This window comes from Halyomorpha halys, unplaced genomic scaffold, assembly GCF_000696795.3.
Source record: "Halyomorpha halys isolate HHAL.00 unplaced genomic scaffold, Hhal_1.1 Scaffold45.1, whole genome shotgun sequence".
NCBI classification, from domain to species: domain Eukaryota; kingdom Metazoa; phylum Arthropoda; class Insecta; order Hemiptera; family Pentatomidae; genus Halyomorpha; species Halyomorpha halys.
In genome coordinates this window covers 133025-160228 of record NW_027113993.1, presented here as the reverse complement: position 1 = coordinate 160228, position 27204 = coordinate 133025, and the positions used below count along the sequence as shown (strand labels likewise).

At 32.6% G+C, this 27204-nt stretch overlaps 1 protein-coding gene and 1 pseudogene across 1 annotated transcript; both read left to right on the top strand.

Moving 5' to 3' along the window:
- LOC106688843 (uncharacterized) overlaps window positions 1–11630 on the top strand; it is a 56637-nt pseudogene extending 45007 nt beyond the window's left edge.
- A 2375-nt stretch (window positions 11631–14005) lies between these two features.
- LOC106689155 (cathepsin B-like cysteine proteinase 4) lies at window positions 14006–26855 on the top strand. Its single transcript, XM_014434001.3, has 6 exons — window positions 14006–14119; window positions 16009–16218; window positions 18974–19174; window positions 21027–21168; window positions 21235–21348; window positions 26611–26855. Exons 1-6 carry the CDS (start codon window positions 14006–14008, stop codon window positions 26814–26816), a joined length of 987 nt encoding a protein of 328 aa, XP_014289487.1. The 3' UTR covers window positions 26817–26855.
- The last annotated feature ends 349 nt before the right edge of the window (window positions 26856–27204 follow it).

Genomic DNA, 27204 nt, shown 5'->3' with positions numbered 1-27204 from the left:
CTCAGAAATATTAAATTATATAATAATCGTTTGATTTGTAGTCCGTCGCGCTTACGTCATAAGAAATGACGTTAAAGAGATTCAGAAAGAGATAATGACCCACGGTCCCGTAGAAGCAGACTACACGGTGTACTCAGACTTCATGACGTATAAATCAGGTATGCTATATTACAACTGCTATATGCGTTCTAACAGCTCTGGAACGAATTTAAAATATTTTTTATTACCAGGTATCTATTCCTATGTAACGGGCGATGTGATGGGCGGACACGCAGTAAAGCTCATTGGCTGGGGTGTTGAAGACGGCACACCCTATTGGCTGGTTGCTAACCAATGGAACGAGAGGTGGGGAGAAAAAGGTTTGTTCAGAATATTGAGAGGAAATAACGAATGCGATTTTGAATCTGACATTGTTGGCGGTGTTCCCATAGTATAAATTCATATGCTATATTAGCATTAGGGTAATTGTACACAATATATTTTTATATTTAATAAAAAATAATTTTTTTGACTATGCAATATCTAATTATTTAACCTATTACAAACCCTAAGTCAAAATAATTATCATTCCATATTAACATTACTGATTGTTTTCTATAAGGAAATATAGAATATCTGAAAATTTTGAAACGGAAAACGCTCCACGCAACTTTAACTCGGGTTAGAAAAGACCTTTTATTTTTGCGTTTTCATATTTTTCAAATAATTTCTTCGTTATATATTTGTATGTTAAATATTATTTTTTCTAAAATCTTTGGCTTTCCAACCTTATAAAATACGTCTAATATTACCACTCTTATTTCCGTAAATGTGTTTTCAAGCTGAAAACGTATTTTCCACTTATTTCCTATACTTAATCATCAAAATCTTTTCACAAAAAATTAGTTCATATTTATACATTATCTATTAGTGTGAACAATGAAAAATGATTAATTATTTCTAAACATATATACAAAATTTAAGACTTTAAGGGAAGATTTTTTTGAAAATTTAAGCCCTGTTAAACTACTTAATAAGATTTATTCGGTTTTAAAGATTATTAAATTTTTCAGGCATATACCAATTTTAATCAAAATACTAAATATTTTTTAGAGAAAATCGATTATATAAAATAGTAACAAACATATATATGATATTATATTGGTTAAATTCACAACCTGTGTATTAACTTCTTTGTTAGTCTCTTACGTTTCAGGGTTTCATTTCCCTGTCTTCAGCCTTATAATTAAATTTAAATATTTTCTTGAGGGAACAGGGTAGAAGAGGTCCCAATAAAGGACATTTATAATTGTGTAATATAAATTAAAAAGTTGTTTAATATAAATTTCCATACAAAAAACCACTTAATGAAGATATCCTTCAATATATAGACATTTGCTGGAACATTAACACTTATTGTGATCATTAAAAAAATAAAATGAATAAATAAATATCTGATACGATTTACCTCTATTGTATCTAACGATAGCTAGACGATATATATAGTTAATGTTTTTTTTTTGTTTTTGTTTTTTTTACATGTTAGCTAACTGAAAAAATTCAAAAGAAATATAAGAATTAATCTTTCGATCTATGTATTAGTTATGTTTTGGTAAAATGTATTTATTTGTTTAATTTACTGTAAACTGATCTACTGCTGTGACTAGTATTTCTCTGGTTTGATCTCGCACTGCCGTCTGATAGTGAATTTGTTTAACGGATCACTGGGGAGGATCTGAGAGGGGGAATTCGGGAGAGTGGATTTGTCGATCAAATGAAATAAAAATTGTGAAATGGAATGGACAAGAGGGGGAAAGAAAAAAAGGAATAAATTGAAATATTTTTATTTGGTGTGTATACTGAAATTTGTAATTGTTAAAGAAAACTGGGGAAAAAAATGTTTTCTTTCTATTTTATTATACCATGTAAAAATATGTAATTTTATATGTCCGATCACGGATTGATAAGTATGCTGTGTAGTGTAGCAATATTGTATCGATGTATTTGGGCAGCATGAATAAAGTATTTCTCTCTCTGGACTTATTTTAATCAAATATTTCAGGATAACATAAATTTAATATAATTCTGTTTATTTATTACTTCAGAACGTTTTCTTGTTCGTTTCAGAGCAGAAATATAGTGAAATTTCCCATAAAAGAAATTTTTTAAAGGTCCCGACAGCAAAGCACGAATTTATTGCATTAGAACCTATCTATTACGGAACCATTTATTCCAAACGAGGACAATTTTATTCCTCATTAGTACTTTTTACTCCTCAATAACGGAATAATTATGAAATATAAATGGAAACTTATGACTTCAAGTTTTCTGGTCACTCACTAAATATATTAAGGCATTAACGAAAATTTATATTAAGCTAGAAGTACTATTGTGTATTTTATGTACGTATTCATGTAGTAATTAACTATAAATTAATTCTTTTATCAAATTTCTGAGATTATATATATAATTTAATAAATTATATTTCGTTTTACAATTAATAAAAAGGAAGCTTCGTTGTTTGGTTTTATTCCTAAATATCCCTTAATTTTCTTGGAAATGTTTTCCACTTATTTTTTTTAGTTGATCTTAACACTTGTTATGATATTTAGGACACTACATATTATTGTTAGAGTGATCGTTTGATTTGTGTTGGAGTGCGCTAATTATATATTTTCGATCTGATTGTACTTCACACGACTGCATTTTAATTACTGATGTAATAAAAAAAATACTCAAATACGCCTGAAGAAGTTTCTCTTCTGAAGAACAGAAATCAGCCGAACCGTTACAAACCAAATAAAGTCAACCTGGCGACAAAGTAATCACTGGATAGCTTATAGTAAATGATTTTAATTGTAAGTCGATGATTTGACAATTATATGATCAAAGCTATCAATTGAACAGCCCAGAGATAAGAGGTTTCGAGCACTTTTTTTTTTCATTTTAACTCACTTACTATTCCTCATCTTCAATAATTATTTACTAATTTCACAATAATAAACAAACAAAATTTTTAAGAAATGCGCAGCTCTTGAAAACCTTGAACTGTCTGTGATTTTTCTTTACTCAAATTGTCAATTATCATAATATCTACTTATCAACTCTCATAGAATACTATAAAAAATTGTTTTTGTTTATTTAAAAATAATTACAAACCTTATTTGGTGTGATGAGAAGTAGATGTGTGTAAGGATTGGTTTTTAATCTGTGTGATATGGTACTCGGTGGATCTCCACCGTGTATTTTTGATATCATGGATAGATATCCATTTTTAACACGCAGGAAACAGAAATGTTCGACATTTATACTTCAGCTTCCTTAGAGTTTACACGAAAGAAAAATCTTCTAGTTTAGACTGTTTTTACAAATCTACGTATTTAGTATTTTTTTTTTTTTTTTTCGAAAAGTGGTGCAAAATTAATGGGTATATTAGAATAATTTGCACCACTTATAATTAATTCTAAATACTAGAGAATCAATAGTTAGTACAATTTTAGGGTGTCATCATTGCAGAAAAGAACCACTAAAATCATATAAGAGTAAAATTAAAAGTAAAAACAAAAATCATTTAAAAATGTTTATATTTTTGAAAACACTATAAATTATATCTTGAAATAAAAGTAGAAAAAATATATTAAAACTAAAATGTTTTTTTCTATATCAAAATAGGAAAAATCAATCTGAATTAGGAATACTTTTTTAACTGATTTTAAATTATTTTGTGTTGGTTTTGAAATAAATATTAAAAAGATGTTGAAAATTAAAAATAATTAAGAAATAAATAAAATAACGGAAGAGTTAGGAATACAAATGAGGCCAGTTTTATTGGAGCAAAGTATCCCTAAGTTGTACTGAGAAGTTATCCAGTCTTGGTTTTGTAAATTTTGAATAAGGAAAAGATTTATTATTAAAGCTGATACTTGATTCTTTATCACAAATACAATTTTAACAACATTATGATAGCATTTACCTTTATATATCGGGAAGAACTAATTAAAAGATTATTAATTGTTTAATAAAAAACAATAAAGAAATTATATATTTGGTAGGGAAGTACTATTTCATTATGAATAATTAAGGAAGGAGATGACTGAGTTAACTATCACGTCCCATTGTCCAATTTAATGAAGTATAAATGAAGCAAAGTAGGGCCGTCCGTAACTTTGGTGGTTCAAGGTGTAGGTCTTAGCAACCTGAGAACTGCTGGTGGTGCAGGATCGAATCCGGCCTGAGGGCGGTCCAACGAAATGAAGAACTTGACCCCAACCATGGTTAGAATAGATTGGTCACCTCTAGATAACCCCTCTCCTCCCCCTCCCCCCCCCGTAGATAATAAAAATAGAACGAAGCGAAGTAGAACTCTAATTATACTGTCCTAGTGGTGAAAGAGACATCACTATTTATCATATACTTGTGGTTCTATAAGTGCCCTTCTTTAATAATTTATAAAATAAAATAATGTTTCAATTTTTATCTCACAAACAAATAGTAATAAAAACCTAACTCCGATAAGTGAATATCATCTGAGACGGGACATGACTCAATTTCTTCCAGGTTTCTCATTTTTTTAAACTCTTTCTAGGGCAGCACTAGCTACTTTCTTCTTTTTAAGGCACCACAAGTCAAAGGTGTTAATTTCCCATCAGCTTGATTGTTTTCTTATAATTTATTAGACTGTTCCAATTTCTGGGAACGTTTCCTACAAGTTCTCTCTACAGCTCCTCCTGCAAGTTCTTTTTCCATGACCCCACCTTCGTCAATTGTGAGTATAAGTAATACCATGTTACTAATACGGATTATTTGTTAATCAGTTGATCATCAATAGTCGAACATAATTGGCGAAGGACATTCTAGAAGATAAATTGTATATAATAGTCTAAGTTGTACAGAGTTTTTTTCTTCTCTGTTCTCATAAATATATGTAAATTATATGTTACACTTCTCTGTGGTCTCATTTAATAACTACCAGTTAACTCTCCCTCCCCGGAAGTTACCCCAGAATTACTAATAGAAAAAAAAATCTATATGTTCTAATTTGAAAAAAAAAAATTATTTATTATTAAACATTATAAGTTACTAATTAATAACTCATATATTATGTAATAATCACAATAAAATACAAAACTATATTCTTAAATTAATATGTGTATGCATATTAATAAATGATAAAGTTAAATTAATTTGACCAATTTAACATATTTTAAAATAAAAATTTCTTTAGATAAGTACATTATTTAATTAATAACAAGCCTCTTTGTCAATCCACTGCCGACATAAGTTAAAATATATTTACCTGCAACAACAAGATTTGAAGCTTTCGAAATGTAAATTTAATTTACCTAAATTTCACAATATCTTTTTGAAGAGAGGCATCAAGAGGCAGTTGGGTCTTATGCAACCATGCAAATATTTTGGCGAACAAGAATTGTGCAATTGTGCAAAATCGGAGTGATTTCTACACTATATTATGTTTTAGATTTAGATTGAGTAATTAGCAATTATGGTTATCCATCTTGCTCTGCTTATCTAGTTCTTACGCATTTTATTCTGCTTACCTTACTTGTCACAAATTAGTAACCTCATTTAACGATTTTAACGAAAAAAAAAGTTTTTCCTGTGTTATGTAGACAGAACACAGGAAAAACTTTTTTTTTTTTTTTTTGTTCTACTGTCAAAAAAACTCTTATTCGGCACTTTAGATCTCTACCCAAGTCTTATTATTTCAGCAAATATAAAGACAAAACCATTTGATTGACAGAACTCTTGCCCATGACATATTTCTTTTTTATATAAAAGTACTGATTTATCATTATTATAATGATTTGTTTGTTAAAAAAAAAATCTGCTTCCGTGACATCATATCTATTTTATCTGATGTCAAGTGGCCAATTGCAATTCTTCTTAAAGGGTTGCAGAGAGGATCAGGTAGTCAGTATCTTCTCTGTTGTAGGTGAGGTGTGGAAATCCCCTCGTATTTTTAACTACATTCATTATCTATATTCAAAGGATAATTAATTATTGTTAAACTACTACTATAATAATCAGGATGAAGATCCTTTTGATATCCAGTTTGCTGTTGGTGGCAGCACATGGAGGACCTGTCCACGAAGATACTCTCAAAGAGATCATCGAAACGGTCAACTCGTCTGGAGCTAAGTGGAAAGTAAGAGAAGATAGTGGAGATAAGATATATATTCAACAACCCTCTACTAGTTTACATATGATATTATTATAGCATGACTTGTAGTACTTAATTTCCCTCTAACAATTAATTTTTTTGAAGTTCCAGATATATTTCTTAAGGATATACCGGCTTTAATGATCTTTATAATAATGCAATATATGTTTCTTAGGCTGGCCAGAACTTTGGGGAGCAGACGACTATATCCTCATTGGTGAGGTTGCTGGGAGCGAGGAGAGATAATATCCTAAAACTGCCATTGAGAGCGAAACATACCATCCCGGACTCGGACATCCCGGATAGCTTCGACGCCAGAGAAAACTGGCCTCAATGCGATTCCATTCGTCATATCAGGGACCAAGGAACCTGTGGATCCTGTTGGGTAAGATATAGGAAAGTATTTATATCCATAGCGTTTAGCTGTACAAGAAGATTCTTGTCTATATTAATGTTTACCATGATGAGGTGTAGACAGTTGTAGATTAATGCTCCAGTTACAATCCTGCCTTCTACGCCACAACCCCTGATGAAGACCTGAAACTCAGGTCGAAACGTCGGCATAAAATAAATAAATATGGTTTTGTTTATTTATGTTGTTCTTTGCTGACCGCACCCCCCGACAAACTTCTCCAAGCATTAATGTTTACCATTCGACAGTTGAGGTTTCTTCTTGAAAGAGTACGTTCCCTAAACCCAGCTTAGATCCAACATAGAAGGAAAAGAATGAAACTGGATGCAAAGATTTCAGTGTCATACTAAACAACACTTCCTGCTTATATAATTATTAAATGACAAAAAACTTATCCAACCTTGTATGCATTAAATTAAATAGCTAAATCATAGAAAAAAACTGGATTACTCAACTTGAAAATTTCATTTTTGTCCATAATTAGAGAGCCTTGACAAAATTAATTTTATATTCCTATTATGAAAACTCGAAAAATCCAATTTTCAACTTCTTAGTAGTGCCTCAGTTTTAAGTTTTAGATAAATCAACCAAGTTGTTATATAGAAAGGAATATTTAAAATGTTCTTCAGTAGAAAAATTTTCCTTCTTTTATAAATTCGTATGGCATGTTCTTTCCATTAAAAAAAACTTCTATAAATTGAGAAGAAGACCTTTTTTAAATTCTTTCATATTGAGAACTTTTATAAATTGAGAAGAACTTTTATAAATTTTCATAGCATCTTCCTTTATGAATTCTCATGGCATATATAAATTCTCAAAGGATGTTCTTTCAATTAGCTTTTCAACTGGATATTTACACAGGTATATCTATATGTGGAAGTGATCCTTTTAGCTCCCAATGGAGCAAAGGGTCTTAAGGAATGCTTGCGTTTTGATTTGGATCTGTTGATAATTTTTTAACTTCTGTTCCGACTGATTCGCCTTTCTCATCACTGATTTCTTCCACGTGTTGCTGGGATGCCCCTGCTACATGATACTAAGTATTTTTCTCAAGCATATATTTACTAATACATGAAGTTTGTTTTGTTTCTTTCATTGACCTTCCAATTTCAAATGCATACAAGAGCACTGATGATATTTCAAATTCTGTTGCTATATGTACTTTTTTTTTCTTTTCTTACGTCGGCCAAAGACTCCCGCTGGAGTCCTACACTGCCCCTGTTGTTATATTATAAATGGAGATGAGGATGTAAATTGTTATTATTTATTTAATTTTAATAATCTACTTTGGATTCTGCTATAAATTTGCACAACGCCTGAATAGTAGCCCTATCTAGATCTGCCAGCCCTTGGAGGAAAGCGCTATTGTTTTGGATGAGGGGATATTTAATCCTGTATTTGTCATATCTACTGCATCTATATGTACTCTAATTGGATGAAGACGTACAATCAATAAAAAAAGTGAATAATAAATCGAAATAGTTCGTTCGCTGAATAAACAAATAGTAATTTCAGAAAAAGTTTAAGAAAAACGAAAAAATCAACTAGGTTGTGGAAAACAAAACAGGTTACACTCGTCTCTCTCTATCAAAAAAAAAATTGTACTTAAGTTGCAATAACCGTTCTACACAAATAAATATGAAGTAATAGAACTCATTTTTTAGCAAGAAACTATAACTGGCGCTTTGTTAACAAGATTTTTAATACCGTTAATGCGCATTTATTTTTATAGAGAGAGAGAGAGAGAGAAGAGTGTAACCTGTTTTGTTTTCCACAACCTAGTTGATTTTTTTCTTTTCGATTTTTTTGTTTTTCTTCAATTTTTTCTGAAATTACTATTTGTTTATTCAGGGAACTATTTCGATTGATTATTCACTTTTTTTATTGATTGTACGTCTTCATCCAATTAATTTACAAAAATTTTGATTCTATTTTAATTTTCTTCATATGATAACGCCGATTTGAACCAAGTTCCCCATCTTGTAACTAACTACAAGCTCTAGTGTGAGTTGATATTCCATAATATTCTTATATTTTCTATCCGTTGTGATGATGTGAGTAATATTTTTTAAAATTAGAATCCGAGATCGGTTTTACTATAGTAATAATATCTATCAATAATAATTTATTTAAAACATTCAATTAGCGAGCCCTGAATCATTTAAAGAAGTAATAATCGTCAATTACTGGACTATACCTTCGCCTGAGATTACATTCATTATTTGCAGGCAGTTGCTGCAGCAGGAGCCTTCACGGACAGGTTATGCATTGCCACAAACGGTACGTTTACGATGCCATTGTCTGCAGAGGAACTGCTGCTGTTGCCTGTTGCTCAGAGTGTGGCATCGGGTGTAATGGAGGTGACCCTGAAGATGCGTGGTGGTATTTCGCTGAAAATGGACTAGTTACTGGAGGAGACTACAAGTCCAATGTGGTATGTGGTTCTGCTAGCTTGGACCTTGCACACAATTGGGACTAAAAAATAAATACAGGACCAACTTATGATTTAAAATCATCTATTTTAAAATTAACCAAGAATTATCCACTTGTAGGGTTGCCAACCTTACGAAATCCAACCCTGTGAGCACCACGTCAAAGGAGAATTGCCATCCTGTGACTCCTTGCCGATGTCAGAGACACCGAAATGCCAGAGGAAATGTACGAATACAGCGTATTCTACTTCCTTCTCTTCTGATCACCATAAAAGTAAGCAATATAATGTAAATAACATTAAACTAAGTTGGGGCGTGTTAACTAAAATTTTAATAGTTTGACAATGGTAGACTATTGATAATTTATTTTTGAAGATAGGAGATTTGAAAGTTTATCAGTAAATATGTCATACTATTCCCCTCTTCAGAAAATCTCGAAACTAATTGGTCGGTTCATATTACAATGAAACAATTTGAAAATTCCAATACGCCAAAAAATGGGATAAATTACTTTCTTTTTTATTTTGTTTAAATTGAACGGATGTTAGAGCAAACATACGAAACCTATTCCTTCTAAATTTTCGATATTTTAAATTGATCAAAATTTCAGTGACGCCTCTTCCTTGTAAAGTTAAAGTTATGCAGGTTAATTAATGATAAAACAGGATTTATTTATCAAGAGCTTTGTGAAAATATTATTTAAAAGAAATTTTACTTATTACATAAAAACTACAAAGAATGCCAAAATAAATATTGATGATATCTATCAAGAATTATTTATATTAATTAGTTTAAATTATATGAATCCTGAATCTTGTTATAATTGGATTTATTTTACAAAGGTTCCTTATGTAATTACGGATTACCAATTAGTGAATATACCTCCATAAAATATGACCATTGTGAATGTTCACAGTATATAAGAGATTGGTGTTTAGGTTGTATGTGCACCAACCCTACAGAAATAAACAAAGTATTTATTGAATAACAAGAATGATGCATGTAAAATAAAAATGATTCAAATTATAACAATTCAACGATGATAATAATCCAAATAATAATTATGATAATCACTATAAGATATTTTACATTATTCATTGACGACCTGGGATACAAGGTGGTGGTTAGTGCTGGAAGTGATGCGACTGGTCATCTGTTCAATTCTATCTTCTACCTGTCCCTCCAGAGGTCCAGACATGCATCAAGCCCGAATGTCTGGAGTTAAGGGTCAAACTATAAATGTCGTTCTTGGAGATGTAAGTATAAATATCTTTAATGATCGGAGAAGTTTGTCGGGGGGTGCGGTCAGCAAAGAACAACATAAATGAACAAAACCATATTTATTTATTTATGTTGTTCTTTGCTGACCGCACCCCCCGACAAACTCCAATCATCTACGGTCAACTATCTTCACCTCATCATAAATATCTTTAAGTTTGTTCTCTCTTGCTTCATTCAGAACGTCCATTCTTTTCAATTAGAAGGCGGAGTTATATCTTCATTTTTTTTAAGTAAGGAATTTCTGATCAGGACACCTTTTTCCATATCAGCTGGCGAATAGTTCTGTAGAAATCAATTGCTTAGTTTTCGGCCCAGCTTGTTCCTTGCTCTTGATACCTTGTTGATTCAATTTAGACTTCTGAGATAATGCACTGTATCCGAAAAAAAAATTCTAGAATTCCTATGAAGTGTTTCTGATTTTCTAATGCTAAATAGACCCTTTGGTGTCGATCATCTTTATGGGGAAGCAATACTCCCAGTATCTAAGACCACCCACAACATCCAGCTAGAAATCTATTTGAAGTGTTCAATACATAGCAGTTTCCATCCACTCTTACCCTAACTGGAACAATTTCTTCAGTATGGGTTTTTAAAGGGGATGATAATAACAAATTTAAAAAAAAAGTCGAACTTGTCCGACTTATCTTAGTAGTTAATAGTAATCAACTAATATTATTGGCAAATATCATTCAATTATTATTACATTAATAATAATTAATTATTATTTATTAATTGTTTCTATTTGTAGTTAAACACGCTTACACGGTTGTCGAGACGGAGACCGAGATACAGAAAGAAATTATGGCCCATGGTCCTGTAGAGGTCACTTTCTCAGTCTACGCCGACTTTCTGACATATAAATCAGGTATAATATTTTGAATCATGCCTTTGTATTTCTCATTTATCATTTTTTTAAAAATTTTTTTAGAATTTTTTTACTTAGATTTGATTTCTAGCATTTTAATTTTAAACTTTACAAATAATGGACTCGCTCCCCCCAAAAAAAAAAATAAAAGAAAAGTTTTTCAAATAACAGGGCGCCATTTTTTAATTACTTGAATATTGTTTTTAACCAGGTGTCTACCATCATGTTACTGGAAAGATGCTTGCTGGGCACGCAGTGAAGATCATTGGCTGGGGCGTTGAAGATGGCACACCCTATTGGCTAATAGCTAACCAATGGAACGAGAGCTGGGGCGACAAAGGACTGTTCAAAATATGGAGAGGAAGAAACGAATGCGAAATCGAATCGTATATTGTTGCTGGTATTCCCAAAATATAAATTAATTCGCTATATCATCATCAGTATATATTGTAAATAAAAAAATCTATTTTTAAAAAATAATTTGAATGCGTTTTTACTGAATCCAATAGAACTAGTAAATTTATCGCAAACTTAGACCAAAACATTTTATGAGTAAACCAATCAATCTGTAAAATGTTTTGGCTTAAATTTCTCAACACGGTTGAGATATGCTATAAGTTAAAGATTCCTCTTTTCATTAAGTTGTCACCTTAATGTCAAACAACACTATATACAGAAATGAATTTATGTAGATAGTATTGTTAGACATTAGCGTGACTTAGATAAGGAAGAATTTCTTTATAACTTTGAAAGTCGAAACTCAATGTACTAGCAATAAAGAAATTGTCGAACCAAACTACTTCATTCTTAACATTTAGTTTAATTTTTTTAAATCATTAGAAGGGCATCAAACTTTTATATTTCCACATAAGAAAGAAATTTCGTCATGACGATAACATAAAAAATATTTCAGATGCACAACCAAAAGAGTAAACAAATTAGAGTATGATCTCTATAGAACCCAAAGGAGTAGTTTGTGTTGATTATTTAAAGGATGCTGATCCTCGAGATAGGGGTTCAAGAGAAGATGCCTTAGCAATGGAGCAGTGCTTCGATATGTCCTCTTCATAAGGAAGGAGAACAATTGGAATGTTATAATTACAAAGGAATATCGCCGCTACCCTGTGCTTACAAAGAATTCTCCAATATCCTCTACCACAGGCTTCAGAAGAGGGAAATCTACAGTGGACAAAATTCATAGGCTCAGACTAATCATGGAAAGGGCCCATGAACAGAAGAGTCCTACCCAATACTTGTTCGTGGATTTCAAGAACGCATATGACAGTATCAAGGGCCCTATGTTATACGAGACTCTAAGAGAAACGAAGGTTCCTTCAAAGCCAATACCCCTTATAAAAATTGCAATGAGATATTAGGTACAGGGTCCGCATACAATCCTTATACTCTTCTGAATTTGGCTCAAATGAAGGACTAAGGCAAGGAGATGCTCTGGCGTGGCTCCTGTTTAATTTGATGTTGGAAAAAGTAGTGAGAGAAACAGGTTCCCAGAATAATTGCCCCATATTAAATAGATCAGTCTAACTGCTTGGTTATGCGAATTACCTTGGTATCTTGTACTGTGCTTATTGAGTCATTCTTGAGCCTGCAGAGAGCAGTCGCACGCATGCCGCCCAACATCGGCGAGCCACCAGAAGATGAGGAAGCTGACCCAGACTAAGACCAGGAGGGCTGGACCAGCCTGGTAACTGTAGGAGGCACCCAGACGGATGCAGTGGACAAGGTGCGGCTCCATCAGTAAGGCGCTAAACCTAGCGCTGGGCTGCACCACAGAAAAAAAAACAAGAAAAAAAATTTAATTGAATAATCAATAAAAGAATTAAAAAAAATTGGTGATCCTTGGGAGCAGTGGCATGCGCGAACCCCAGCGCACTACCCCACTGCGCCCGCACCCCGTATGCCAGAGATGGCAAGGAAGAGGGAAATGAAAAAAAAAAAAAAGTTGCACGCATGGGACTGCCTATTAATGTAAACAAAAAACAATTTATGTACATCGGAGGAGCCAGACCTCAAGAGAGACAGGTTGTCGTAGGAAGCTGTATCTTAGAGAGAGTGGAGGAGTTTACTTACCTTGGATCTCAGGTCACAGCAAATATGAACATTAATTCCATTTGCAACATCCTATTTGTGGGGTCGTGGTAATAAAAAGCAAATATCGCCCGAAAATTAACATTGAACAAGAAATGAAGGTCACCATATCCAATTTAATTCCGAGATTTGAGAAGATTTTTAAAAGTAATTGCTCATTTCAACAATTTAAAACAAATACATACTATTTTCCTTAGGATAATTGAAACTCCTTCGGTAAATTCTATTCTTAAGCAACAAATTCAATTTACAAAAAAATAATTATGACAAAATTTATTCTAAATCGTTAAAATATTTCTTAGTTAATTAGATTATAAAAACATTTAATAGTTTTACGATAATATCGACTTGTTTTCTTTTAAATAACATTGCTATTTTTCTAGCAACAAATGAAATTCAAAAACGTTGCTCGGATTACTAAAAAAAGTAATTACTGTAAATCTTGAAGTTTTACATTTTTAATTAGCACGGTTTATCATATTAAAGGATACTGTGTGAGGATAATAATTTTTCTTTCCCGTGCCTTTGCATCTGTATTGCAGATTTCATTGGACAATAGGGGCTATTGAAAAGTTATGTACTTCTGAAGGGTATATAAGAAGGAGTTCGGATTTACTACTGATTTAGAACTCTCTTCAGTTAGAGGTAAGTCGGAGAGATTTACTCTTCTTTTTTTCTTTATTATATGTATACATAATTATAATTTTATTTAATGAGTATTAATTCATATTTCAATGCTATAATTTAGAATGAAGATCCTTCTTATATATAGCTTCCTGTTGATAGCGTGCGAAACTGTAATAGCAGCCAACGAACATCAAACCATCATCGATATCGTGAACGCAGCCAGAGCGAAATGGAAAGTAAGTGAAACTAGAGTTAATTTACAGTAAGTTTATCAAGCAAATCCTAACAACATGGCAGCAAATGTTAGGTTACACGACCACAGTAGCTGCGATAGATGTCAGTATTACTGTTATAATCACTCAACCTACTCTTAAATGAAGTGCTCCTTCTAAAAAGGTTTTGTCTACATTCTTCTAACTTTGACCAAATTAACATATTTTCAGTTATATCTTACAAGAGCTTTCGTTTAGCATTAAAGAATGAATCATTGCTATAATTGGAAAATGGATTTTCGTACAATTGCATCTTTTGTACCATAGCTTCAAATTCAGTCAAACTTCGACAAAAATTGGAATCATAAAAAAAAAAAAAAAAAAAAAAAAAAAAAAGCGCTCTATTGAGATATGCACGTTTTGAAGATTTTCAGCACGAAATCTCATATTTTGAGCTTATTAATTATTTTTTAAATTTGCTTATTTTCTGCGATTCATTAAAAAACAAACAATGTCAGGAAACTTACAATTAATATTTAGTTAATAGGTTCAATTATTCCTATTTCGAGCTCAAGTTTGACCTGGTGATTTCCCGCGATTTGGGGGAAATGGTAACAAAAAGAAATCTCTCTGCTGTAGGAAATTTGGCGGGTTCAGTAATACCATTAAGTTATTAAGCTTGGGTATATTTATTTAAAAAAAACAATGAGTAGATTCTCGAGATCACAAATTAAGCTTTGTTTTTTTATTGAAAATATGAAAATAAAATTTACGTTAGTAAATGAGGCCTAGGTAGTTATTTTGTTCCAGATTGAATTATGAAAAATTAAATTAAATTAAAAAATAATTACATTTTAGGAAGGTTGTCCGGTTGGTGGTCAATAAAGGTATCAAAATAGTAAAATAAACCTATTTATTGTTAACTAACGTTTCGCTCCACTTTCCAGGGCTTAGGAAATACATGACGTGGATTTGTCCACACCATGGGGTGGATTTGTCACTCCCGCGCCTATTTTTGTGAGTGCCACCCATTGGCTTACGGACCTCACAGGAAGGCTGTGAGTGAGTATTGTATTATTATGTGTTTGAAAAAATCCCGGATAGGGCCAGGGACTCGAACTCGCAACCTTTGGGTTGGCAGACAGGTTCGTTACCACCCCGTCCACATCCACTACCGTCAACCCGGTATTTGTACATAGTTTTTATATATTTAAAACTGAGGTTTAATAACTGCCTTTTTTCTCCTCTTGGGCTCTTGTGTTATTAGTTGTGTCAATGGATGGTGCCCCTTGGCTTTTCCACTAATAAAATTGCCGACTCCATTTCATGCCTTCTAAAATTATAAGTCTGTGAACTGATTCCCTTTATTATTCAACTACCTTAAAATGCCTTTAAGGCCATCAAAGGATCGTTGTATACATATTTATATTTAATAATGTATATTAGTTTCTAGGTAAAATGTTAGTAGGGTAAGAAAAAAAAAAGGTCTACACTTATAGTCCGACTGACACTTACTTATATCCAATATTAAATAGTAAGAATCTTGTGTTTTTTTTTCGATTCGTAATAAACAGAAATCTTGTTTGGACAAAATATTGGACTTTGCTTGCAAGAAAAAAGGGCAATTAAAGAAATGAATAAGGACTTGCAGCCTCGAGCAGTCTTTCGTTTTACTGTCATCCCGAATGACCGTATAAGGGTACCTTAAGAATAGTGAACTATTCCCAGATCAGCTTGTTGTACGTATATAATTATGTATAAAACAATGGTTTTATACATAATAAATAAATAAATATAATGATATAATGATATTATTATCACTTCTTAATGATCATAAAAATTCTATGATTATTAAAATATTGTAACACTATGAAAATTAATATCTACATTAATCTCATGTAAATGTAACGCAGGCAGGCCACAATTTTGCAGAAAATACTCCGCTATTTTCCATGAAGAGATTGCTCGGGTTGAAAAGAAGTTTCTTAACGATCAAATTAGTGAGGGAAAAGCATCCCATCCCAGATTCAGAAATTCCAGAGGAGTTTGACGCAAGGGAACAATGGCCCGAGTGCACATCCATACGTCAAATCAGAAACCAAGGAAATTGTGGATCTTGTTGGGTAAAGTACTACAATATCTTATATTATTCATTACATAAATTAATGAAAATATTTTAATTTTATATTTTTTTTTGGGAGGGGGACGTCGTTTTTCTTAATTTAAATTAGAGAGTAATCTTTTTTCTATCAAATTGTATATGTGTATATATAGTTGACCGTAAAAATTGATATATAGGAAGATGCCCAGGGTTGCGGTCAATAGTGAAACAAAAATAGCTTACAACTATTTATTTTCCAACGTTTCGCCCCACTTTCCAGGGCTTCATCAGGGCTAAAAAGATACAAAATGAAACTATGTTAAGAAAAATGATAGAAATAAAAATAAAAAGATACAATGAAAAGAATAAAAAACAATATTTCTATCAATATATGATTTTTTTGCATAGTTAACGTTACCAGGCTAACTATTTTTCCCCATCCTCTGAACTATTTTTTTTTTTTTTGTTTTATTGTAAAAATACTTTTTTCATGGTACAGTGTAAAAACAAATTTTTACATATTTGTAGTTTTGGACGATAAGAAAATTAACAAAAAACAAGAACTATACAATAAAAAGAAAAAGTAATTGAAAAACATATAAAGCAAATGAACATAAATTATAAATAAATGAAGAATTAATACACTTCGAATATGACATTCGATTTAGTCCAATTTTAACATTTTTCTGAAAATTATTATAACATTATTTCTTGAATCAAAGCTGTAAAATTTTTCTTTGCATTAGTGTACTAGAAATGTAACAATTCACCACAATATATAACAGTATGTAACAGTTTAATTCTGCATTGTCGATTGCTGAACTGTTATCGAATCAATATTGAAAATACTAAGACGAACTTTTATGAAGTTTTCCTGTCAACCCAAAAGCTTAGATGTAGGTTAAGTGAAATTATAAAACTAGCTATTAAGTAATGATGATGATGAATTCATAAATCAGACCGAACCTATAGCGCATGCGTCCGCACAGCATAGTTCATATTCATCCAAACAGACGTTTTATTTGCGCATCTTTCGTCTTTCTCCATGGCTTTCTACGACTTTCTATATAAAATATTATTTTTTTTGTAACATCTTTGGGTTTCCAACGATGTACAATATAGTACAAGAGCCGGAGAAAAAAAGGCAGTTATCTCACCCCAATTTTTTATTACTTCAATAAAAACTATGCATAATTACTAGTCAAAATTGATGAGTCTGCAACTATAGACAGGGGAATTAAAAAATGGCGGCTGTTTTAAAACCTTAAAAAGCATTGATTTTCATTCGGAGCTCTATATCTTAAAAACTACAACACTAGAAAATCTAAGAGAACATTATTTAAAGAAGAGTAAATTTGATGAAATATTAGCCCTAAAAGAGCTATTTACGTCCAATAGTTCTCGAGATATAGCTTTTTAAAAAGCAAAATTTCTTAAAAATCTACTGAAAGATTTGTAGTTAGTTAATTTATTTTGAGAAATCTATATCTCAGGAACTATGTGACGTACAGATGTCTATTAGCACTCAAATTAAAGCTAGTTTAATGGACTATTAAAGAAGTTTATGACCTTTGCCTTCGTAGGAATAGTAGTTTTCATGATCTTTGCTAAAATAAATTGATTTATAGTTGTTCGGACAATAAGTTTGATTTATGAAAAACTTGATTTCAGAAACCATTGAACGTACAGATGTCTGCCAGCGCTCAAATTAAAGCTAGTTAAATCTACTAGAAAATAGTTAATTATGTTTATCTTTGTAAGAGTGGTGATATTTGACAAAATAAACTCACAAAATGTTAATTTCTAGTTGATCGTATAAAATGTTCGTATATAAAAAATATATCTCTAGATCCATAAGACGCACATATGTCTGCCAACACTCAAAATAACGGAAATTTAACTTACTATAAAGTAGTTTATGACACTTATCTTCGTTTTTATGATATTTACATATGAATATAAATTTGGCAAATGAAAATTTATCCGAACAACTATAAATCAATTTATTTTAGCAAATTTCATGTACCCTATTACTCCTACGTAGATAAACATCATAAACTACTTTATAGCTCAATAAACTAGCTTTAATTTGAATGCTAACAGACATCTATACGCAAATGGTTTTTGAGATATAAATTTTTCAAAATAAATTCACTAACTACTGATCTTTTAGTACGTCCCATACAACATTTTTATGAAATGTTGCTTTTTAAAAAGCTACATCTCAAAAACTATTTAACGTAAATAACTCTATTAGGGCTCATATTTTAGAAAATTTACTCTTCTTTAAATTAAGATCTCTTAGGTTTTCTTTTGTTGTTCTTACTTTTTAAGATATAGAGCTCCGAATGAAAAATTAGTTTTTTTATCGCTTTGAAACAGCTGCCATTTTTTATTCCCCCTATCCATACTTGGCAGACTCATCAATTTTGACTATTAATTATACATAGTTTTCATCAAAGTAATCAAAAATTGGGGTGAGATAACTGCCTTTTTTCTCCTCTTGGGCTCTTGTACTAATACGTCTATATTACTAATTTAATTTCCGGAAATGTGTTTGCAATGTGGAACAAATGTTTTTCCTCTAATATCCTTAAGTTAATTAGCATATCATTTCATGTTTTGTATTTATTCATTTTTTATTACTAGCTGAAATTTGAAATGGTTAATTATTCCAAACATTATTTAATTTAAAAGATTATTTAATAAAATGCGCATTTAAGCCTTGCCTCCTCAGTTTATTGAAGTAAGGAGACTAATTAGTTCATTAATTACAGGCAGTTGCTGCTGCAGCGGCATTCTCTGACAGGCTTTGTGTCGCCACAGAGGGCAATTTCACTCTTCCACTCTCAGCTGAGGAACTGTTGGCCTGTTGCAAGACCTGTGGTGAGGGCTGTGAAGGAGGATCCACGTACGAAGCCTGGAGGTATTTTGTTAACCACGGGATAGTTACTGGAGGAGAATACAATCAGCAAGTGGTATGAGCTTCTGGCATATCGTCAGTGCAAAGCTAAACTTGTGTATGTTCAAATATATGCGAATATTGTATTTGAATTGTGGTTGAAGACAAAATACTATTTTTTTAAATTTCCAGATATATTAATTGATCGATTTGCATATTTCATTAGTGCAGTCATATAAAACGGCATCGCAAAGAGAATTGGAAACCAATGCATAAAATGCAACCAAACTTACATATATCATTTTGGGTTTGGACTGACGATATCTCTCACATTTGTTACTAATTTTTCACATCCTTCTTTATTTCATGATTGAATTAAAAATTTTAAATTTTCATAATTGTGAATGAAATTTCGAATTTTTAGCTTTTGTGAACAATTATTTTACTTTTTTAACAGTTTAAGAAGAGCGCTTTAAGGCTTTTGAAAATAAAGTATTGCGTAAAATATTTAGACCAAAAAAGGACGAGTTAACCGGAGAACTGAGTAGGGTACATAACGTCCCATTGCGAGCACCCAGCACCCAGCACCCAGTACCCAGTACCCAGTACCCAGTACCCAGTACCCAGTACCCAGCACCCAGCACCCAGTAAATATAATCCAGGTTATAGTATTGCGGTCAATATTAGTATTGCTAGTTTAATGTGATATAAAGTAATTGATGACGTAGATAGATAGAAGTGTTAGTTTTTATGATATTTACCAAAATAAATTCACAAAATATTGATTTCTAGTCGCTCTGAGAAAACAACTATAGGAACGTAATTTATATTCAATATAACAATTCATATTTGACAAATATAGGTTTATTAAAATCTAAATGAACTATTAAACATATGGATTTCTACCAACACTCAAATTAAATTTAGTTAAATGCACTAAAAAGTTATTTTATGACTGTTATCTTCTTAGGAGCTGTAGTTTTTAGGATATCTGCATATAAATATGAATTTTACATGTAGAAGTTTGTCCAAACAACTATATATTAACATTTTATAAATTTATTTTGACAAATATGAAAATCACTACTCCTATGAAGATAGACGTCATCGACTAATTTATATCATATTAAACTAGCTTTAATTTGAGTACTGATAGAAATCTGTACGTTTAATGACTCATGAGATGTAGTTTTCCCAAAATAAATTTCCTAATTACTATATTTCCTAATAAAATGTTTTTTTTTTTAAATCTGTATCGTGGAAACTATTGAACGTAAATAACTGTTTTGGGACTCATATTTTTGATAATTTACTTTGCTTTAAATAATATTCTATTAGGGTTTCTTGTGTTGGAGGTAGTTTTAAAGACACGGAGCTCAAAATATTTTTTAAGGTTTGGAAACACCTATTTTTCATTCCCCCTAATTATACTTGGTAGACTTATGAATTTTGACTATTAACTATTTATGTTTTTCATTAAAGTAATAAAAAATTGTAGTTTATTGCTAATGTAAATTAAATGAAGAAGTAATTCATGATTTATCTGATACCAATCTAGAAAAGTATTCCTTGTAAAAGTTTGAGTTATTTTTTGATTTTGAAGTTTGTGATCTTGCAAATATTGAATATATAATGATTTTAACCAGTATGCTGCTTAGTTCTGTTGATAACATGAAGTAGGTGAACAAAATAATTTAAAGAGCCTCATCTCAGTTCAATTATTTGCTAGTTCAGTGAAGGGCGCTGAACTTGGGGAACTTTGGAACCCCAGCTCAGTTCAGTGAAGGGCACTGAACTTGGGGAAATTTGGAAGCCCATATTAGTATCACTTACTCTACTCTCCAACTTGGGGAACTTTGGAAGCCCATATTAGTATCACTTACTCTACTCTCCATCTTTTAATAATTTATTCTCTGATTCGTTTTGAGGGTTGTCAACCTTACGAAATAGGAACCATCACTGATAAGGAAGGACTTTTGTACATTCCATCGGAGTCGGATACCCCTGCGTGTGAGAAAAGCTGTACGAACCCATCATATCCGGTATCCTACAGCAACGATCATCACAAAAGTACGTTGGGTGATGACAATTCGATATCTCTGCACTATTTATGTTATAACTTCTTCCTTTTTACAGCTGAATCCGTTTATGGTCTTAAGGACATGAAAGAAATCCAAAAAGAAATCATGAAGCATGGGCCGGTGGAAGCAGGCTTCACCGTGTACTCAGACTTCATGACATATAAATCAGGTAAGGTTTTCAACAATATTTACAAGTCAACAATTGAAAATGTAATGTAACATTTTTTTAAACTAATATAAAATATATTTTTATAATATAAAATATTAGGGGGTGACGGTAGCAGCGTGGTAACGCGCTTGTCTACCAACCCTGAGGTTGCGGGTTCGAGTCTTATCTTGGATTTTTTCAACCTTATAATTATACAATGGGGGTATTCATGATCTTTAGTTTAACGTGTTAAATAGAAAAACTCATGTTAAATGGAGAAAAATTTCCTTCTTTCTTAACATGGTTGAGAGTCTGTTAAATGGAGAGTGACGTCACGCAACAGACTAGCGGAGCTCGTGACCATTTTGTTTGTTGTAGTAACAAGCAATGTAGTATTATACATATTACTTGCTCTTAGTTTGTGTTTTAATTGTCAGTATTGTTTTGGATGTTTTAATAACTAATAAAGCAATGGATGGCAATAATAATAAATCATCCAAATCCAGACTTTATTTATCCAGGAAAGGAGGACGAGGACTCATAAATAATGAAGAAGCGTGCTGAAAGCAAGAATTATCCCTACGTCAATATTTCCATTCAAAATCCACTAGTGTTTATCAGAAAATCGTTACAATTGATTATGGTCTGACTGCACTGAACCTGAGCAGAGCGGATGAACCGAACATTAGTTCATAAAAGGAACGACTTGCGGAATGGAAAAGCAAGTCTCTGCATGGGAGATTCTACAGCCAACTGAACGAAGCCTCCATAGACAAAGAAAGATCAGTTGAATGGCTAAAAGCTGGAAGGCTATTCTCCAAGACAGAGGGATTCATGTTTGCTATTCAAGATCAGGTTATTGCCACCAGGGCCCCGTTTCATAATGAAAGCTAATAGTATTAGTTCAAAATACAAGTATCGAAAAAACGTGTAATTACACTAATACTTATTTATTTTTTCATTATAGGGAGGACTACTAATGATATTACAGGAGTTAAAAAGTACTAAAGTACAAGTTACTATTGGGCAAGTCAATGTAATTGTATTAAGTTAAATCGACAAGACTAATAGTATTAGTTTGTAATTTATTATGAAACACGGCCCTGATCATATAGGAAGCATGGGTTAAAAGACGCAATAAAATCGGATAAGTGTCGACTATGCTCGGTAGCACTGGAATCAATCCAACATATCACGGATGGATGTGGAGTGTTGGCTGGTACTGAATATTTACAGAACCACAACAATGTGGCCAAAATTTTGCATCAGACACTGGCGATAAAGTGCAACTTAATTGAATATATGAGCCCATACTACAAGTACCACCCAAATAGACTCCTCCAAAAAGATCCTTTCAAGCTCTATTGGGATGAATCAATAATCACGGACCATACAGTCCGCCATAATTAACCAGATATCCTCCTTATTGATCTAAGAAAAAAGAAAGCGGAACTTATTGATATCGGAATCCTAAACGATAATAATATAAGATCTACTGTGGGAGAAAAACTAAGGAAATATCAGGAATTGGCGATTGAATTGAAGGAACCGTATCAGTTAGAGGGAGTTACCACAACTCCAATCATAATATCCACCAATGGCCTCGTACCAAAATCGACAGTGGCAGGCGTGAATGGTTTGGGAGTTCTCTTAGACACAGCACGCATAGTGCGAAAGGTTTTAAATATTTGAAAAAAGAAAATAAATAAATAAACAAAATATGAAGGTGGTTGGACTTCTAGGTCCCCCATCTCAGATACCCAACCCGCAATAACGATAAAAACCGGATAATAATAATAATAATAATAATGACAATTGTCAATTAACTCATCTTGATTCTCTTCCTCACAATTTAGAAGTTTATCAAGGTACCGAGGGGCCATATTTTCACACAACTTCCAGTTTAGGCATATTGTAATAAATTGCTATGATCAAAACTTAGAAGTAAGCAATAAAATGAAGTTTTTAGAAGGAAAGGTTATAAAACAAGTTACTCAGAAAATCCGCTAGGAGCTCTCATGCCTTTAACATGGCTTTAAATAGGGCTGCTCACAATCCTATACTTATAACATTTAGCACAACATCATGAATACCCCTAATACTTACTCACAGCCTCCCCGGGGCATTTGTGAAACGCTTAATGTATTTCCTTAGTATATCACGGGAGGCCTTGGACCTCCACGGTCTATCGCGCCAATAATAATAATAATAACAGAACATTTTAAAATCGTAATAAAATTTTTCCCTAATCAGTTGAAAGTCAACTGTTTTCGTCTTTTTGATCCTTCACTAGTCGCTCCAAAACAAAATACGTATGTAGTCGTGTTGGTTTATGTGAAGTGATATAAACAGGTTTTATTCTAACCAAAAAAGTAAAGCATTTAGTTTCAAACACTATTGAGGGTGTTTCAGAATTTAGTGTACTAACTGAACCCATGAATTAAGCACCTCAAAATAATAATCCCCTATGAAGGCATGTCCGCTAACGCTTTCCTTAGGAGAGATTCACCTCTAATATTTTCAGTGCTATGAATTATTTAGGTTTTTTCTTTATTTTCTCTAGGACCTGGTTATTGATTGTTAATGGTTCGAAATCTTCCTGTAGCAATCTATCAACAAACTGAAATGAATCATAAAAATATATTTTGGCAATCTTTGGGCTGGAAGAAATATATTTTGGCCGCATCTGGAAATGAAGTAATGTATTCAAATTAAATTATTAATAATCATGCGGTCCCTGTTATAGCTTAAGGCAAAAAAATTAGTCAAAGAATATAATAATTAAAATATTACTGTAATTTCATAAGTCAATTCTACCTGGTATTTTTTAATATTGTGATAGGAGTTCCTACTCTCTTAATAGGAGACAACAGCTCAATCAATGGACCGGAACTGCTGTGATTGTAATGTTCCTCCGACCTCCTACTCTCCTGTTACGATATAAAAAAAATTTCTGCTAGAATTATTTTTTATAGTGCTTTGAGTCCTTTCTTTATGAATTTGGTGTAATTATTTTTCAAAACCAATACTTTTAGAAGTTTGGCACCATTTAACATTTTTTTAGAGTAATTATTGTGGCAATGAAACGTGTAATTGTATAATTGGAGATGTAATTAAATTACTCATATAATGTTTATTTAGTGGCCTAAAATATCACTGGTAGTCAACTCTATTAATTTCTCATTTATTTTTTCTTCCATTTGTTTTATTATTATTATTTTTTTATTGTTCATTTGATGTCTTAGTTTGGACAGCATTGATTTAAAAAATCGAAACACTAATTCCACTGTCGCAATATTGACATTTTGGAAGCGTTTGTTTCGAGATAGGAGTGAGTGAGCCTCGTGTGTCCTATTCTAAGACTAGTTAGTACAACCTGGGCCATGTTTCATAATAAAGTACAAACTAATACTATTAGTCTTGTAGATTTATCTTAATTCAATTATATAGGCTTGTACAATAGTAACTTGTACTTTAGTATTTTTTAATTCCTGTAATATGACTAATAATCTGATATGTATGAGAGGCACCAGCTGGAGTTTTTTAACTTAAAATAATTTCTTTTGTCGGCATGCCAAAGATACCGCTGGGCCTAGGCAAAAATCCGTCGGCAACAGATCTAAAGAAATGTACAAAGATATATAGATAACAGAGGGTATGCATCCTCTGGGAACAGTTGACCGTGTAGGCAGAGTTAAACAAACAAACAGCCCTTATCTTGCACGTGGCCAGTTAAGATATTAGAAAGTACAGAGAAATAGCCGCCGTAATTGATAACAAATAAACACCCCTTATCTCACACGGGCCCTCTCTAAAAACCTCAGGAGAAATACAATAAGCCGCCAGAAGCCGCCTTTCTTCAAAGAAGAAACTTTTAAAGATGAAAGGTAGGAAAAAAGACCGACTTTCGTCGAAGGTCATTGGACCTTCTCACCCCCTCTGAAAATAGAGGAACCAATCAAAGGACAGAAATCAAAAGAAGGAGGAGTCAGAAGGAGAGGGGAGAAAATTAACAAAAGGGCAGGGAAAAGAATTTTTAAGGGACAGTGGGATCCGGAGTTGGGGAAGACACAGAGTTTGGTAGAGAGTTGAAGGAACACAGTCAGAGGAAAGGACACAGTCGGGGTGGACATAGCCTGAGAGAGCTGGACGGAAGAGACAGAATTTGAGGAGGTCCGGAGTTGAAGGAAGACAAGTTGAGGGAAGCTGAGAGAAGAGAACAGTCTGACAGAGGAAGACAGTCTGGAAGATCATCGGCAGCCGGGAGGCCATATGGACGCTCTTCCGCGACAACCGCCAAGCCGACAGATGTACCGAAACAAGTAAGACCTTTTCTGATGTAATTAGAATGGCAGTAGTAGAATTAATAACTTACAGTCAGTATAAATATCTCAACTGGTACTTCTCAATTCATTCTCTTATAATTAAAGTATAAGGATACAAGTTTACCATGCTCTCTCATAATAGTATTCTTTATAATGAATATATAATTGTAAATATAAAACATGTAACAAGGACTTTACTTTATAATTAATAATCCCTGCATGCCACCTCATATATATATATATATATATATATATATATATAGCATAGTAATTTGTGAACACGATACCGTTGGAAAGGAACTCCAATGATTAATTATGATATTCATATCTAGCATACCACGCCGAGGGGTCCGGATGGTATCTAGGGGTTGAATTAAATATAACGCATCCCTTTTCAGTCGGTTCCTATCAGGAACTGATAGAGATACATAATATAAATACATTAATATATGAATAAATTTCAATATAATCCGTGTACGGGGAACCCCTAGTCGGGCTTAGAAACCCCGAAGCCCCGTACACGGCAAATCATCCCTATCATGAAAAAATAAGTATTAGTATTATTACCTCACTAGTTTCTTCACTTGTACTATCAGCTAATTCTATTTGCTTTCATTATGAAATAGGGCCCTGCTCTCTATTAAATTTACGACTAGGGGTACGGCTTGACGTTCAATTACCCAAGTTATGATTCCTGCCCAACTCACATTAACGATATTTGAATGAGAAGAATATGGTTTATCTGGCGTAAAAAGTAGTTGTAAACTTTAATAAATAGTTGGGAACTACTAGAACTACTCATATCGCTTGACCATAGCCCTGAACATCTCCTCCCAAGCTATAAATGTATGCATTATCTATCAGTTATCAATATATTTCAACAAATGCTTTTTTTCAAATCCCTTTATGTAATAAATAAATAAATGCAAATACTCATTTAAAACTCTTTAATTATTAGGTGTCTATCACCATGTGACCGGCGAGGTGCTGGGTGGACACGCGGTAAGGATCATTGGCTGGGGTGTTGAAGATGACACTCCCTATTGGCTCGCTGCGAACGAATGGGGCGAAGCTTGGGGTGAAAATGGATTCTTCAGGATACTTAGAGGAAATAACGAATGTGACTTCGAATCTGAAGTATTTACTGGTGTTCCTAAATTATAAGCGCATCTTATACACAGTGCATTATTGTTAAGATCTATTTCAAATAAAATAATTTTAAAGAATGACAATGTCTTGTGGAATGACCTATTCCTTCTAGACTAAGTCAAGTCCTTCAACATACGGAATTGAGCTTTGGGACTCTACTAAATCTTTGGATTCCTCTCGTAGCCAATCCTTACAATCCAAAATCCTTGTAAAATGGGCTATTACGCCATTTTCCCTCTCGCAGTCCAATACAATTTTACTTTTCCTCTGAGTTGGTCCACATCCTGTTGAATACCTTCTAGACCAATACATGTTAAAAGATGGTCTCCCATGTTGCATATAGGACATTTCGGTGAGTCTACAATGCTAATTCGATAGAGGTGTTTTTTGGAGCAGATCATTT

Bases quoted from the DNA above. Each gene is read 5' to 3' on its own strand.
- LOC106689155 (XM_014434001.3), top strand. From the start codon at position 14,006: ATGAAGATCCTTCTTATATATAGCTTCCTGTTGATAGCGTGCGAAACT. The intron at 16,219-18,973 runs GTAAAGTACTAC...CATTAATTACAG, and splicing joins GAAATTGTGGATCTTGTTGG to GCAGTTGCTGCTGCAGCGGC. The intron at 21,349-26,610 runs GTAAGGTTTTCA...TTTAATTATTAG, and splicing joins CTTCATGACATATAAATCAG to GTGTCTATCACCATGTGACC.